This window comes from Rhizopus delemar, genomic scaffold (genome assembly GCF_000149305.1).
Source record: "Rhizopus delemar RA 99-880 supercont3.1 genomic scaffold, whole genome shotgun sequence".
NCBI classification, from domain to species: Eukaryota; Fungi; Mucoromycota; class Mucoromycetes; order Mucorales; family Rhizopodaceae; genus Rhizopus; species Rhizopus delemar.
The window spans coordinates 4,930,450-4,944,215 of record NW_027137827.1 but is presented as its reverse complement, the minus strand read 5'-3'; the positions used below and the strand labels follow the sequence as shown (position 1 = coordinate 4,944,215).

The window sequence follows — 13,766 nt, the reverse complement described above, 5'->3', positions numbered from 1 at the left end:
ACAGAATTTAATCTTTGCTTAGCTTCTTAAGCGTCCCCCTTAAAATGATTGAAGCCTTCTTGGCAAATTTCTCAAGCATTGCTATTCCTTCATTCACATCACTCAAAACACGTCAGGGATTGCAGTGTAATTTTTCATCTATTTATATCAAGTGAGGGGGTAAAGTGTTTGATAAGGAAAAACATTGCGCAAAAGAAAAGCTTATTTTGAGTATCAATGCTTTACATTTTTATGCTCTTTTTTTTTACTTCTTTATTTAATACCACCATTCTTTACAGTAGCAACCTTACATTGAATAGCTTCTCCTGAGGCAGTCTTAATCAAGAGAGGCTTGTCTCCATAATGAGCAATCAAGTCATCATTTGTTTTCAATTCAGGTTGAACAGTTTCCCAGTACTTCTTCTTGGGGTTCAATACTTTTTCAGGCTCGCCTTCTTGACCTTCAATAAAGACTCTGTCACCAGGCTTCACTTTAGATGTATCAACAGGACCTAACAGCTCAACAGCAGAGCCATCAGGAGCAGTGGCACATAAAACCATACCGAAAGACTTGATACCACGCATACTAGCAGGCTTCAAGTTACACAAAACAAGGACATAACGGTTCTCCATTTGCTCGATGGGATACCAACGAACAAGACCAGAGACAATCGTACGAGGCTCTTCTTCTCCAACATCAATTTCTTCAACATACAAAGAATCAGCTCCTTCGTGCTTCTTACATGATTTGATGTAACCCACACGAATATCAATACGAGAAACAACAGGTTGATCAGTTTCAGCAGGGGCAGGAGCTAAAGTAAAGTTTAGAACAATTCTAAATTTTCCTTAAAAAAAACACATCTAGTTTTACCAGCAGGCTTCTTTTCAGCCTTCTTCTTTTCCTTCTTTGGCTTATCACCTCCTTCCGTTTTCTTGTTGTTATCAGCAGGCTTCTTTTCAGCTTTCTTGTCAGCTTTCTTGTCTTCCTTTTTATCACCTTTCTTGTCGCTCTTCTTTTCTTCCTTCTGTTTTTTTTTATAAATAAAATAGCATGTTATACTTTCATGCACTACTTACTACTACAACGGGTTCAGGGACATCATCTAAATTGACTTCAAATAAGGGGAATTCTTCAGTCAAGTCATTAGCCTTAATAACCATATGCTGAACAAGGTCAAACCAACGTAAAACATTGGGACATGTGGTAGCCTTGAGGTTTTTCTATATATTTTTTTTTGTTAAGCATCATGTGCTCTTTGGCATTCAGGACTAAACTTACAGTGTAAGAGTGAAGGATACCAAAGACAACGATATCAACAATAGTTAAATGGTTGCCAACAAAGAAAGTGCGTGTACTCAAGTGCTCATTGAATTTTTTCTATTAGAAAAACATGTTATTATTAATTTCAACACAAAAGTAGTATTACGTTTACCTCAATGTTGGAAATGATTTCCTTCTTACCGGCATTTCTAAGACCTTGAGTAGCAAAGGATAACCATTCTTCAACCTATGAAAGAAAGAAAAAAAAATGAATAAGCAATCAAAAGAAAAAAACGCGTTTTGAAAAGAATACCTGAGCTTGTTCTACAGCATTGTTTCCAAGAAGCTCGGGCTTATTAGCTTGAGATACAAGGTATTTGACAATAGCATTAGGAGTGTCAATTTTTTCACCGGAAACCTGCTTACTGCATAAGATAAAATTATTTTGAAATCATCTTTCTTACTTCCAAAGAAAGCTCTTTGCCAGTAGTAAATTGGATATTGGACTTGAGGAACTTGTAGACAAGACGAATTTCGTGGCTTGATTTTTCGGGAATAGCAAGTGTGGCAGCCATCTTGGACAGGAAAAAAAAAGAGGCAAGGGTAAAAAGCTTAACTTTGAAAAAAAAATGTGTCAAGATGCTGAGTGGCTTATGCCTGTAGAAGATACGTCATTGTTCAGTTCCTTTTATTCTGTTGTGATTATTCAATCGTTTAATTAATCCTTTGTTCAAGTAAAGAACAATGATTGAATACGTGCAGAAACTGTTGTTTCTTTTCTTTCTACTTTTCTGTCTTGCGACGTATTGTTGTTTTAAAAAAATATATGCTCAGTAGAATTCAACTTTTTTCTTTGCTTTCTATCTAATTATGGCGGAAAAATTTCATTCCCATCCAATTCCACACTACCCAATAGATCCAAACAATAGCTGTGATTGGTATTAACAAGCAATAATATTCATCATGTGCTATCCAATCCAACAACTATAGCGTGTCAGTAGTTTTTTTAAAAAAAAGTCTGTTAGATTACCTTATTGCCTGATGGAGGCATACGCTTACTTGCTACAATGGCATATATCAAAAGAAAGAAAGTAATAAATGTAGCAATTAGTAAGGCATAACCATATAGATGAGTATTGTTATCAGGAATAACGTCATGAGTTCGTTTGATATGTGATGAATTGACAAAACTTCCTGAACGGGATGAAAATGAGGACTTTGAAGTTCTTCTTCGGTATTGAGATTGCATAAGATGGGAGGAAAAAAAAAAAAAAAAAAAAAAAAAAAGCTTAAAACAAGCCAAAAGTTGAAAGAGAATCAACAGGTGGGAGTGACAAATCTAGAAATCCTACCACCTCAGCAATTTAATATTAATATTAAGATGAGAGTAAGGAACATACTGTTTAAACATTTGAAATACTTTGTGCCCTACTGCGACTCTAATGATTATATAACTAAGCTTTTAAGTATTTAATAAGAAAAATACGACAATAAATTATGAAAGAGGGCAATCAAAACCTTCAATTTTTAAACTTATAAGTTAACATAGTACTTTCTTGCAGGTAGAAAATACAAACTATGATATTTTCTCTTTTGTTTTGGGACGATTAATTGATATTATACGATACACCCACTTCAGAAAAGTAAATACATTATTTTCATTTATTATGTTTAACTGGATATTCTATTCGAATAAAGGACTTTTTTATTAAATTATTACATATTAAAAGGAAACAGCTTTTAATCAAAAAACAAAAAAGCGTCTAATTACTGTACATAAATAAGAAGAGAATTAATGACATAATCCACAGGATATTCTTGACCAAAAACTAGGTTTACTTTGCTGCTGTTGATGCAATTGTTCTTGGAACATATCATTTAATTGGCGTGTGTTATTGTTATTATCTGTTATCTTTTTAGTTGTTGTATGTTGACGACTGTGTCGCTTTGATGTCTATTATTTTCAATCAAAAAAGAGATCTTCAACATTATGTGCTTTTATTTTATTTTACCTGCCACCCTTTTCCATTATTCATTAACATCCAATCATAGACGTCATCTTCTACATCGCCCATTTTTTCAATGGTTTTTGTAAATAAGCCTCTTAAAAAGTCGTAATCGGGTGTTTCTTCAAAACCTAATTTACGTACATACTGTAAATAGATACCAAATTCCTCTATTATTTTAATATTAGTATGTATTAATTAAACATTATTGTTGTCATTACCTGGATATCCATCACATAGATCTTTAATAGCTGTTGTCTGCTTCTTTTCGCCAATCTTTTCATACTTTTGTTTATTTGTAGCTGCTTTCAAGCCTTGCCAAGGCAAGGAACCACGCAAAAAATACATGAATACGTGACCCAATGACTCTAAATCATCACGTCGTGATTGTTCTCTTCCCAAATGAGTATTAATAGACATATAACGGGCTGTACCCGAAAGACTCTTTCTTTCCCGATAAGGTATATGCTGCTTTGTCTTGGGATCTCTGTATAATTTTGCCATGCCAAAATCTACAATAAATACTTGGTTCTCTTTATCTGAACCGGGCTTACCAACCAAGAAATTATCTGGTTTAATGTCTCTGTAAATAAGGTTTTTCTCATGCACTGTTTGTATTCTCGTCAGCTAGTTGCATCATGAGTGTTTAGGTATCTGTTTGCTGCATTGTTATTTACCATCTGCTTGGCAAGCATAGCCGTTGTTTTAATACTAAAACGTCTCCCACAAGTATCAAACATATCTTCAAGACTAGGACCAAGTAAATCAATGACAAGTATGTTGTGAAGCCCTTCTTGTCCAAAATAATAGGCTGTTGGTATTCCCACTGTTATAGAATATTGTTAAAATTCAACTATTTAAATAATAACAGTAAACGTACCAGAACCAGCCATAATCTTATAAGTTCTGTATTCGTCTCTTAACTGTGGCGCATCACTTTTTCTTGGTTCAAATTTAATAGCAACTGATTGATTATTTAATAAATTGATGCCTATTATAATATTACTTAATATCTTTTTTCTTATTTTGCTTATATAATACGATATGAACCTTCGTAGATGATACCAAAGCTTCCTTCACCAATTTTTTTTCCAACTTTATAGTGAACACCAACAACGTTAGAATGGCTTGAACTAGACACAGCTGCTGAAGAACTAGGCATATTCTGTTGTTTAAATTATATTTTTATTATTAAAAAAAAATAGGAAAATTATGCTTTTAAATGTAAATGTATGTATAAAAGAAGGAAAAAGAGAGTAAAAGAGTAAAAGAGAAAAAAAAGGAAGAGAAACAGAGAAATACACTATACATCATTTCCTAATATAGAAAGAGCTTGCTCTCTGGCTATTCTCATTTATAGTAATTCACCATCATAACCATTAGGATTTCTTTGTGTCCACCTCCAAATATCTTGACACATATCATCCATTGTATATAAAGGGTACCAGCCCAATTCATTATTTGCTAGTGAAGCATCTGCAGTACAAATAGCAACATCACCCGGTCTTCTATTTTCAATCTAATACAAGTAAGAAACCCTTACTTTAGATACGAAAAAAAAAAGAAAAACATGTTTCAAATTACCTTGTAAGGAATCTTTTTATGAGTCGCTCTTTCCATAGCGTGTATAATTTCCAAGACAGAGTAGCCAGCACCTGTCCCGAGATTATAAGATTTACAACCAGGTTTATCTTCCAGCTTTTTTAATGCAGCAACATGTCCTGTAGCCAGATCACAAACATGAATATAATCTCGTACACCCGTGCCATCCACCGTATCATAATCATTGCCATAAACATGCACAAATGGTAAATGACCTTGTAATACTTTGACTACATAAGGTAATAAATTATTGGGTACACCCTGTGGGTGTTCTCCAATCATCCCTGATATATGTGCTCCCACTGGATTAAAATACCTATAATTGATGTCTTAGAAGATTCTATAAACACGTATACAACAAATGGTACCTCAGCAGAATTACATTCCATTCTGGATCTGAAGCATATAAATCTCTTAGGATCTCTTCTGCGAATAATTTTGTTTTCCCATAAGGATTTGTGACAGGACCTAATGAGCATGATTCATTGACAGGCATCACTTCAGACTCACCATAGACAGTTGCACTTGATGAAAATACAATATTTTTAATGTTGTATCTTTTCATCACTCGTAATAAATTAAGTGTGCCTGTAAGATTATTGTGATAATATTCTAATGGAATCTTGGTTGACTCTCCTACTGCCTGTCCATAAATATATTAGTTGAGCTTCTTGTTAATAATCATTACTGTACCTTAATGGCTGCAAAATGAATGACAGCCCAGAACTGATAACACTGAAATATTTGCTCTAAATCTGATTCGTGTGTAACATCCCCTTTTATAAATACAATCGGCCTACCAGCAAGCCTTTCTACACGATATAATGCCTCTATATGCTTATTAAAAATAAACCCTTTTCTTTTTCTTATACAAGCATTACCTTTATTGGAGTTGATCATATTATCCATAACCACAATGTCATATCCTGCGTTCAATAGCTCTAAGCAAGTATGACTTCCAATATATCCTGCTCCTCCAGTCACTAGTATTCTTCTATGAGGTGGTTGAACAACCTGTTTCTTTTTCAATTCAGAAGAAGAAAGTCGACGACAAGGACTTAGTGGTTCATCTAAATGATTCCAAGCATCTATTGTATGTCTCCTACGGTGTACACTTTTGGTAGGTTTGAAGAGTGGTTCAAGCATCTTGAGTTGTTCAACAAGATTTTGTTGTGTGCCTGATTGATAGCCCATTAAATAGACAAAAAAAAGGATAGTGTGGAGTTTTAAAGAAAGAAAGAAATAACAAAAAATCTTTTTTATTGTTGCTATTGGTTTTTGCGTATCAGAAGAAACATTTAATCCCCGACAGTTTTTTTTTTTTTTTTTTTTTTTTTTTTTTTTTGCATGTCCAATTAAAATTTGCATATCGTAGATCATTAAATTAAACCCTTTGCTTGGCTGCAATATGCTAAGCATTGCGTACAAACCAACGCGAGCGAACAGATGCAATAAGCGTTCTGCACTCAATTTAAGCTTGTAAGTGGTAAGGTTTTTGGTGGCATATACCAAATGTACTTCACGGATTTTTAAGTGATTGTTTACAACTTAAATTCAATAATGCTTTTCTATGTATATTTTAGAAATTCTATTTCTAAACTTGTTGCTGATTCCTTTTCATCTGCTAATGGATTTAATTGGGCATAGTTGAAAAGCTGTCTATTTGTTAATCAAGTAAGAAGAACCAGTATACTGTTGATTAAATATTGCTTGCTAATATACTCATTCTTTATTTAGCGTAATTTTTTAATATCTTTTCCATCCAATTAAAAAGAACTGTTTTCAGATAGCTTCTGAGTTTAAAGCAATAGTCGATGAATCAACAGCAATCATCATTCGTCCTCATTACTGTAAGCTTTCAAAAGGTATGTAGCAAATGTGAAAAGCTTATTTTATGGTAAATCTTACCATCTTTTTCTCTTAAAAAACAACAGCCAAGTATTCAAGCTTAAAAGCTCTTTAGTCATATGAAATCAAACTAGTAACGAACGTAGTGTGCTGTACTCTCATCGCTTTTTTTTTAAAAACAAATACTAGTCTGTAAGCATTTTGCTAATTGGATGCAATACCTTGAAGCAGTAAATCTGGTGGTTGGTCCACTTAGTACAGCCGAAGGAGTAGACACAACACATTCATTATTCAAGAAATTTGGCAAGACTTGTACTCAATTATATGACATGCCTATGATTATACCTAATATGCATATTTCTTGGAATTTGGTCTCTCTTATGCCTTTTGGCTCTATGACTTCGAACGCTTAAATGGTGACATAAAAACATAGATATAAGTTTAAAAATAGGCTTCGAAAACATTTATATCATTATGCTCACGCAAACCATTCCCACAAAAGATCCTGTACATTCTTTAAATACACTCATTAGCACAACCAACCAAGACATGCCCCTACTAATAAAGTTTGTGGAAGAAATAGGCTATGTTACAAATGACGAGAGCGGTTTAATACAATTTGATTATTCTCATTTTATAAACAGATCAAATCTATTCAATTCAGGAGGTTGGTGGCAGGGGCTCATTACCAGCGATTGCTTTCCTCATAGATTCGATAAAAAATCAACTTTTATGTCATGAATACTATGATGCTTTAAGAATTACTATATGAACACTTATGCACATAACAGCTACAATAAATTAATTAATACTGTTATTTATTCAAAAAAAATTATTCTGTTTACATAGCTTTATCAAACAGCAGGTAATAATTTACTGTCACCTTCACCTTTCAAGTGAAATTTTTCAGTTAAGTGAATTCAAGCTCCATTATTATGATGAAGCAGAGATTTTTATTTGCAATAAAAAAAAAAGATCTAAGTGGGCACAACATCTTTAACACACCTTAATTACCTGTTAGATCAAAATGGAGTGTAAGGAAATCAAGAAGCAACTTTTGGGATCAAGGACAAAAAAAGGAAAGAAAGACGTGTCATAGACATCAGTGTAAGCTGTGGGCAACCAACCCAAGAGTTATTTTCGAGGAGAAAGTGGAGGTAAGCTTAAAAAGAATCAGACCTATGGTGGACCAGTGGAGAAACCAAAAAGGAAACAGATTGAAAGGAACGTGGTTTGTGAGTGGGCAGTATGTTCAAAGAAAATACAAGGGATTTTCAATAGTAGTCGGCATTTATAGCCATTGGTGCATATCGAGACATTGAATGATATACTTTTTGGTAAAAGAGTAATCAGGATGCCCGGGACGAAGTTTTGGTTGACCATCAGGCAGCCAACCAAAGCACCAACGGAAACACCTGCTGCGTTCAGAATAGGGCATGAGAAGTCAAAGTATAGAATTCAAGGACAAAGATGGACGACAAGGAGAGAACAGCTTAAAGTGAGGTGCTGATTGCCTTTGTAAAAGACTGCTTTGCATGAATCCATGTTTGACGGCCTTAAAGCAACGAACGCAGAGGATATCACCTACCATAGTACTGTTTTCGAGAGTTTGTGCCATTCGGGTCAACCAAAATGCTGGTTGATGTAAGATACAAATAAAGCTTTAATGTATCGCATGCCATTATCGACAATCAAATCCACATTCGTCAAATTACATTTGTAAATTGGTGCAGCAATGTGACCTAATATTTTCCCATTTTGACTGTATTAGCATCAAAGTATGGAAGAACCAATATGAACCAGTATCAAGACATAACATACTTCTAATGCATCGAATTTATAACCCTATTGCTGCCAAACCATACATAGTAATTATTTATTTTCACTTTCGCTTCCAAGGCTTGTTTATATGTAATTATGTTTTCGACCTATTCACTGTTTTATTCTTATTGTTATTATGTATTTTACTAAAGATGAAATGTTTGTAAATGATAAAATTGAGAATAAAAAGAAATAGTATTTGAAAACCTAGTGAATGGGTCTCTATATAACCTCTTTATTAGATTTCAAGAAGAGAGATAGAACCCATTTAATTAAACTACGCCTTTATATAGGAAATGGTATTATTCAAGAACCAAAGTGAATTTCAAGGCCAATCATATTTTTGAGTTTGATGAACAGTATAAATTTTTTATGTGGCTAACATTGGAAATGAGTCTCGAAGAATATGTAATAAGTAATATTATGTGTTTAGTACTTACTATTTCTTGTATAAGGTTTGGGTGATCTCATATGAACAACAAATATTCAATAAGGTAAATAAATAACAAAAGAACTATTCAACAGACTAATTTTTTTTTTATTTAATTTATTAGGAGACAACAAAGCAAGAAACAAAAAGAAAAAGACGAATGCTTACTGCATTGGATTGGCAGCAGCAGAGAAGGAAGAGCCAGAAACAGAAGTCGGGAAACCAAGACCAGGGGAAGAAAAAGCCCAGGAAGGGTAATACTCGTGGTCGATTTTATCGGGGAACTCTGCCTCAACATTTTCTATTCTTCTTCTAACAGTTGGTGGAGCCTTTTTTACCTTCAAAGATTCTTTGTATGCTTTTTGCAATTCTTTGTGGAATTCTAGCACCTGTAAATAATTAAAGTACATTAGAAAATGAAATTTATTAACAATGCATTACTTACTTCGTTGCTTCTAAACGATGGTCGTTTGACCAGGAACGTGCGACCGTAGTCGTCCTCTGGTCCATCCTCTTCGTCTGACGTCCAGTCAACTGTGAGAATTTTACCAGCGAACGGGAAACGGGCATCGAACGCTGAAGGATTAGCCATGTAGACAGATCTTCTAATAGAGAGTTTCTATTATAAGGTATCGAAATAAGCATTTTCCATATTTTATAGTATAATCTTCTAAATATTGAACACTTACTGCCTTTACACGGTTACGACATGCTGATTTTGCTGTAGCAGCTGTTTTCCCCTTGGCCTTACACACCATGTAGTAGTACCTGCTTCTAATCATAGTAAATATTTGTGAATCGGTGAGCACGTTAAAACAACGATTTTTCCTGACTTGTTGATGCAATAACCGTCTGACCTTTCTGTTAGTCTTATGTGTGATTGACTCATTCACATCAAAGTCGATTTCGTGACCAGCAACGTAACCATGGTAGTATTCAGTTAAATAATTCTGTATGACAAAGAAAGGTATACAATATAATTATTGAATTAAAATTGCTAGTTTGGTCATCAGTTTCAGACTTACACCGCAGTCCTTTTTTATCTTATCGATTTCACCTCTTAACATTTCCCGTTGCTGCTGCTCTTGCTGCCGTTGCTGTTGCTCTTGGATTTGTTGCTGTTGCTGTTGATATTGCTGTTGCTGTTGCTGTAGAAACTGATATAATAGTTGCATTTGAGTACCTATCATCTGTGACGTGAGATCAGAAACATTTCTGATACCCTCAGTTTTAACATGGCTATCTAAGTGAAGAGGTGCAGAGCTGTCAAAGCTTGAACAAGGAACAGGTTCAGGGTCAGAAATATCTCTGATGTCCTCAGTTTTAACATAGCTATCTAAATGAAGAGGTGCAGAGCTATCAAAGCTTGAACAAGGAACAGAGTCAGGGTCAGAAACAGAAACAGAAACAGGGTCAGAAGTAGAAACAGTGTCAGAAAAAGAAACAGGGTCAGAAACAGAAACAGGGTCAGGGGAAGGGGAAGGAGAAAAGGAACTGGAAGGAACATCGGTGGGTGAAGGTGCAGGAATTACGATAGGTACTCTTACCCTTTTGGAAGAATTTCCGGAAATATTGGTTAGGTTAGCAGTACGTTCAGACATATTTTAGAAAGAAGGATAAAAAGGAAAAAATTAAAAATTAAAAAAATAAGAGTACAAAAAATAAAAGAGTACACTTTTTCCGGTATAATTTGTCGGAAAATTTAGGCTGGGTGTCTTTGAGTGAGAAAAAAATGTCACTAGTTTAGGACTAAAATGTCTTTGACCCAGAATTAAAATATCGTTGATTATGAAATATTAAAAAAGTATCTATTGTTTATTTTGTCATATGGTGTTTTATGTGTGCCAAAGGAGAAAAAAAAAGTGTACCATTTATTTTCAGAAAATGTGCATAACGAGCGTTTTGAAAAGAAACAGGAAATTTGTTTTGAAAGTATTGTCTAAATGGCATAACTTTTTATAGGATTAAGTCAAAAGAAAAAAGCACTGAAGTGGAAGAGAAGAATCAATGTCAGGCACAATTTTATTTAATGGCCTGGCTCCAAAAAAATGCCCTAAAAAAATGTCCTACAAAATGTCCTATATCCTCTTAATATACCATGTACAACAAGGAAAGAAAGAGAGAGAGACACAAGAGCCATTCATTGACAGAATGTTGTAAAAAGCGATTAGTCGTAGTCCCATAAGAAGATAAAGGAAACTAGCTCATAGGGAAATAAAATGGACCTCACGCAGGGACATTTACTTAGTGAGATCACTGTATTTCCACAATACTACAACATCACTTAATTACAAAACAAATTTTGAATAAAAGAGCTTCTTGTCGTCATCTGCGTATACAATGATAAACAGGTACTGCAGTGGTCTTCTATCGACATAATATAGCAGTAATGATATTTGATGATTCTGGCTATTACATATATCTTTTATTACTGTAAAAACATTTATGCGATTAAAGCAGGAGCAATTCTGTGGAAAATTGAAAAAAAGTTTTACTATAGCCTTTAGCCATTAGGTCTTGGACATCCTTTAGTATTTAGTATTTAGTTTTTTATAATTCAATCATAAAATTAAATAATTCGCTTTTTTTAACACTTTATTTAATTGAATGATGTTGTCTTTCTCTTTTTTGATGCTCTCTCCAAAATAAACTCCTCCCAGTCTTTGAAAGTTACTACATCTGTTTCAGGTTCAATGTCGCATAAATCTTGTATTATGTGTGCTTCCAATTCAGCATCAATAATTCGGAAACTGCTAGTCTGTGCATCAATAGTCTGTATTTCCTCCTTGTGCTCTAAGTCTGCAGTACTATCTGACCGAAAGTTAATTTCATCGTCCGAGGAAAAATACATTGTTTCAAGTTCATGAGCGTATTTAGCTTCCAGAATTATATTAAGCTTGGTATAATTTGAGTACACCAATCGCCTCAAAGATAATACGGCCACCAATACATGAGCAAATGATGCCGCGTGGAATTCGTCTTTGGACACTGCAAAGCTGCCTTTCCTGTATGTGACTAAGTGATCTTTTGAAATGAATCGCTTACAATATACTGTGAGCTTCAAACCTTGCCATTGACATGTGATAGCTTCAAGTTGTTTCATAATTTCCACACTTCCAAGGCGGCCAGTCCATTTCCTTAACATAGCTTTTTGTAACGCTTTGCCTTTTTTCATATCACTTTTCACACCTTTTAAACTGGATTTTTCTTCTGCCAAGAGGTAGTCATTATCGTCATTAATATTTCTTAAAATAAAATCTACACGTTGATTATCAACATCTTCAAATTCTTTAGTGATATTGGAGTGGCAGTCTGCTCTTTTTGAAGTGAATTTATCATCGTATATAAATGCGTTGTCGAAAACAGCCGAATAAACATGGGTACGGAACCACGATTCGTTGTGATCTGTTTTCAATAAAAGACGCGAAGACCAAAGTTCTGTTGTTGTAGCAAAGGCTAATCTAATGTAACGACACATGGGATCCATATTTTGTTGAGCGTAAAAGCTATAATATTGGTGAGTGTAGTTTGCAGTCAATTAAAAGTAAAGATAAAGTGTAAAAGGGAAACTGATAATCGATGAGACTCTTGAACCTCTTTATTGAGTGAAGATAGAAGAGAGAGCTCATTAAATACAAACTACGTCTTATTTTATAAAATTGGCAACTTTAAAACCAGACTTGAACAAGTCAAATGACTAAAGTTGTTTATGTGTACTGATGACAATATAACATGTAGTGTTATATAAAGGTAGCTTTAAGTTATATGGCATGCAGATCTTGAGTAATCTCACACGATATTTGAGTATTCAATAAGGAAAATACGACAGTATCGTCTATTCCATCGTAAACTCTTTAGTCAATCACTTCTCTCAAAATTCGATAACGGTTTGACCTCTTCACAATGCAAATTTTATTCTGCTAATAGTGAAGACCTGTAACACCTCTTCATGCGCTGTCCCAGAAAATGCAGAGTATGGATAGATGCCTTCAACTTCTTTAGTCCACACCTCACTTTCACTTAAGATGATATATGCTCAATCCTTTGGTCTTTTCAGCGGCTTCCTTTTGTTGTCATTACCGATCTCTGAACTCTCAGCTACTATGCGCTTTCTGTTATCTGGCTTGTCCATTGGAGGTTTGTTATTAACAACTTTCCTTTTATTGATAAACAGTTGGTCACTCGTGCTATGTCGCAGTTTGCCACCCTCAAAAAGGGCAGACTCGACCTTGATTAGCATGTTTCATCGCTTAAACTCTGTTTCTTTTGGTTCACACCGCTCTCAGACGTGTGACTCCTATTATATTATATTTTATAAATAAAAATAGACTATTTAATTACAAAAAAAAAAAAAAAAAAAAAAAAAAAAAAAAAAAAAAATCGCAGATTCTACCTCTACAAATAGCGAAAGCCTAAATCTAGATGCAATCAATCATTATCTTTTTAACTGAAAGATTACAAACAAGTGCATCTTTTTTAACCTATTGTAGGTTCTATAAAGACATCAGTTCGCACGTTTATCAACTATGCTTTGTTGTCAAAACAAACATGAAGCTTTACAGCCAAATTGAGGATGAATCCCTTTTTTATGATAGAAAACTTTCTCACGACATGTGTAGTTAATGCCGTTAAAGATGTTTATTTTACTGTTTGATTTATTATCAAAAGGAGGGAAGATAGATACAATAATTTTTCGAGGTGGCAAAATCAAAGAAAGAAGTTATAAAAAAAAGAATTAGATTTTACAATCCTTTAAGTAAAAAAAATGCTCACAAGCATAAATCAATAAAGCATATAAAATTATTCACTTTTTATT

The 13,766-nt window shown here is 34.1% G+C and overlaps 8 protein-coding genes across 8 annotated transcripts; 1 reads left to right on the top strand and 7 right to left on the bottom strand.

Moving 5' to 3' along the window:
* Positions 1-252: 252 nt before the first annotated feature.
* RO3G_01914 (uncharacterized protein) lies at positions 253-1,818 on the bottom strand (the record flags this gene model as incomplete). The annotated part of the gene is made up of 7 exons (XM_067656505.1): positions 253-794; positions 854-1,007; positions 1,060-1,203; positions 1,262-1,360; positions 1,416-1,490; positions 1,557-1,661; positions 1,708-1,818. 7 exons carry the CDS (start codon positions 1,816-1,818, stop codon positions 253-255), a joined length of 1,230 nt encoding a protein of 409 aa, XP_067512606.1.
* A 289-nt stretch (positions 1,819-2,107) lies between these two features.
* On the bottom strand, positions 2,108-2,492 carry RO3G_01913 (uncharacterized protein; the record flags this gene model as incomplete). Its single annotated transcript, XM_067656504.1, has 2 exons — positions 2,108-2,227; positions 2,274-2,492. The coding sequence occupies 2 exons, from the start codon at positions 2,490-2,492 to the stop codon at positions 2,108-2,110; spliced, it is 339 nt and encodes a 112-aa protein (XP_067512605.1).
* Positions 2,493-3,035: 543 nt separating this feature from the next.
* On the bottom strand, positions 3,036-4,411 carry RO3G_01912 (uncharacterized protein; the record flags this gene model as incomplete). Its single annotated transcript, XM_067656503.1, has 6 exons — positions 3,036-3,197; positions 3,256-3,419; positions 3,471-3,876; positions 3,927-4,075; positions 4,130-4,240; positions 4,300-4,411. 6 exons carry the CDS (start codon positions 4,409-4,411, stop codon positions 3,036-3,038), a joined length of 1,104 nt encoding a protein of 367 aa, XP_067512604.1.
* A 413-nt stretch (positions 4,412-4,824) lies between these two features.
* On the bottom strand, positions 4,825-6,045 carry RO3G_01911 (UDP-glucose 4-epimerase; the record flags this gene model as incomplete). The annotated part of the gene is made up of 4 exons (XM_067656502.1): positions 4,825-5,167; positions 5,220-5,494; positions 5,545-5,681; positions 5,733-6,045. 4 exons carry the CDS (start codon positions 6,043-6,045, stop codon positions 4,825-4,827), a joined length of 1,068 nt encoding a protein of 355 aa, XP_067512603.1.
* A 2,098-nt stretch (positions 6,046-8,143) lies between these two features.
* On the bottom strand, positions 8,144-8,317 carry RO3G_01910 (uncharacterized protein; the record flags this gene model as incomplete). The annotated part of the gene is made up of 1 exon (XM_067656501.1): positions 8,144-8,317. One exon carries the CDS (start codon positions 8,315-8,317, stop codon positions 8,144-8,146), a length of 174 nt encoding a protein of 57 aa, XP_067512602.1.
* A 797-nt stretch (positions 8,318-9,114) lies between these two features.
* Positions 9,115-10,551, bottom strand: RO3G_01909 (uncharacterized protein; the record flags this gene model as incomplete). Its single annotated transcript, XM_067656500.1, has 4 exons — positions 9,115-9,339; positions 9,396-9,569; positions 9,640-9,900; positions 9,976-10,551. The coding sequence occupies 4 exons, from the start codon at positions 10,549-10,551 to the stop codon at positions 9,115-9,117; spliced, it is 1,236 nt and encodes a 411-aa protein (XP_067512601.1).
* Positions 10,552-11,841: 1,290 nt separating this feature from the next.
* RO3G_01908 (uncharacterized protein) lies at positions 11,842-12,437 on the bottom strand (the record flags this gene model as incomplete). The annotated part of the gene is made up of 2 exons (XM_067656499.1): positions 11,842-11,955; positions 12,003-12,437. The coding sequence occupies 2 exons, from the start codon at positions 12,435-12,437 to the stop codon at positions 11,842-11,844; spliced, it is 549 nt and encodes a 182-aa protein (XP_067512600.1).
* Positions 12,438-12,933: 496 nt separating this feature from the next.
* On the top strand, positions 12,934-13,183 carry RO3G_01907 (uncharacterized protein; the record flags this gene model as incomplete). Its single annotated transcript, XM_067656498.1, has 2 exons — positions 12,934-13,087; positions 13,125-13,183. The coding sequence occupies 2 exons, from the start codon at positions 12,934-12,936 to the stop codon at positions 13,181-13,183; spliced, it is 213 nt and encodes a 70-aa protein (XP_067512599.1).
* Between the last annotated feature and the right edge of the window lie 583 nt (positions 13,184-13,766).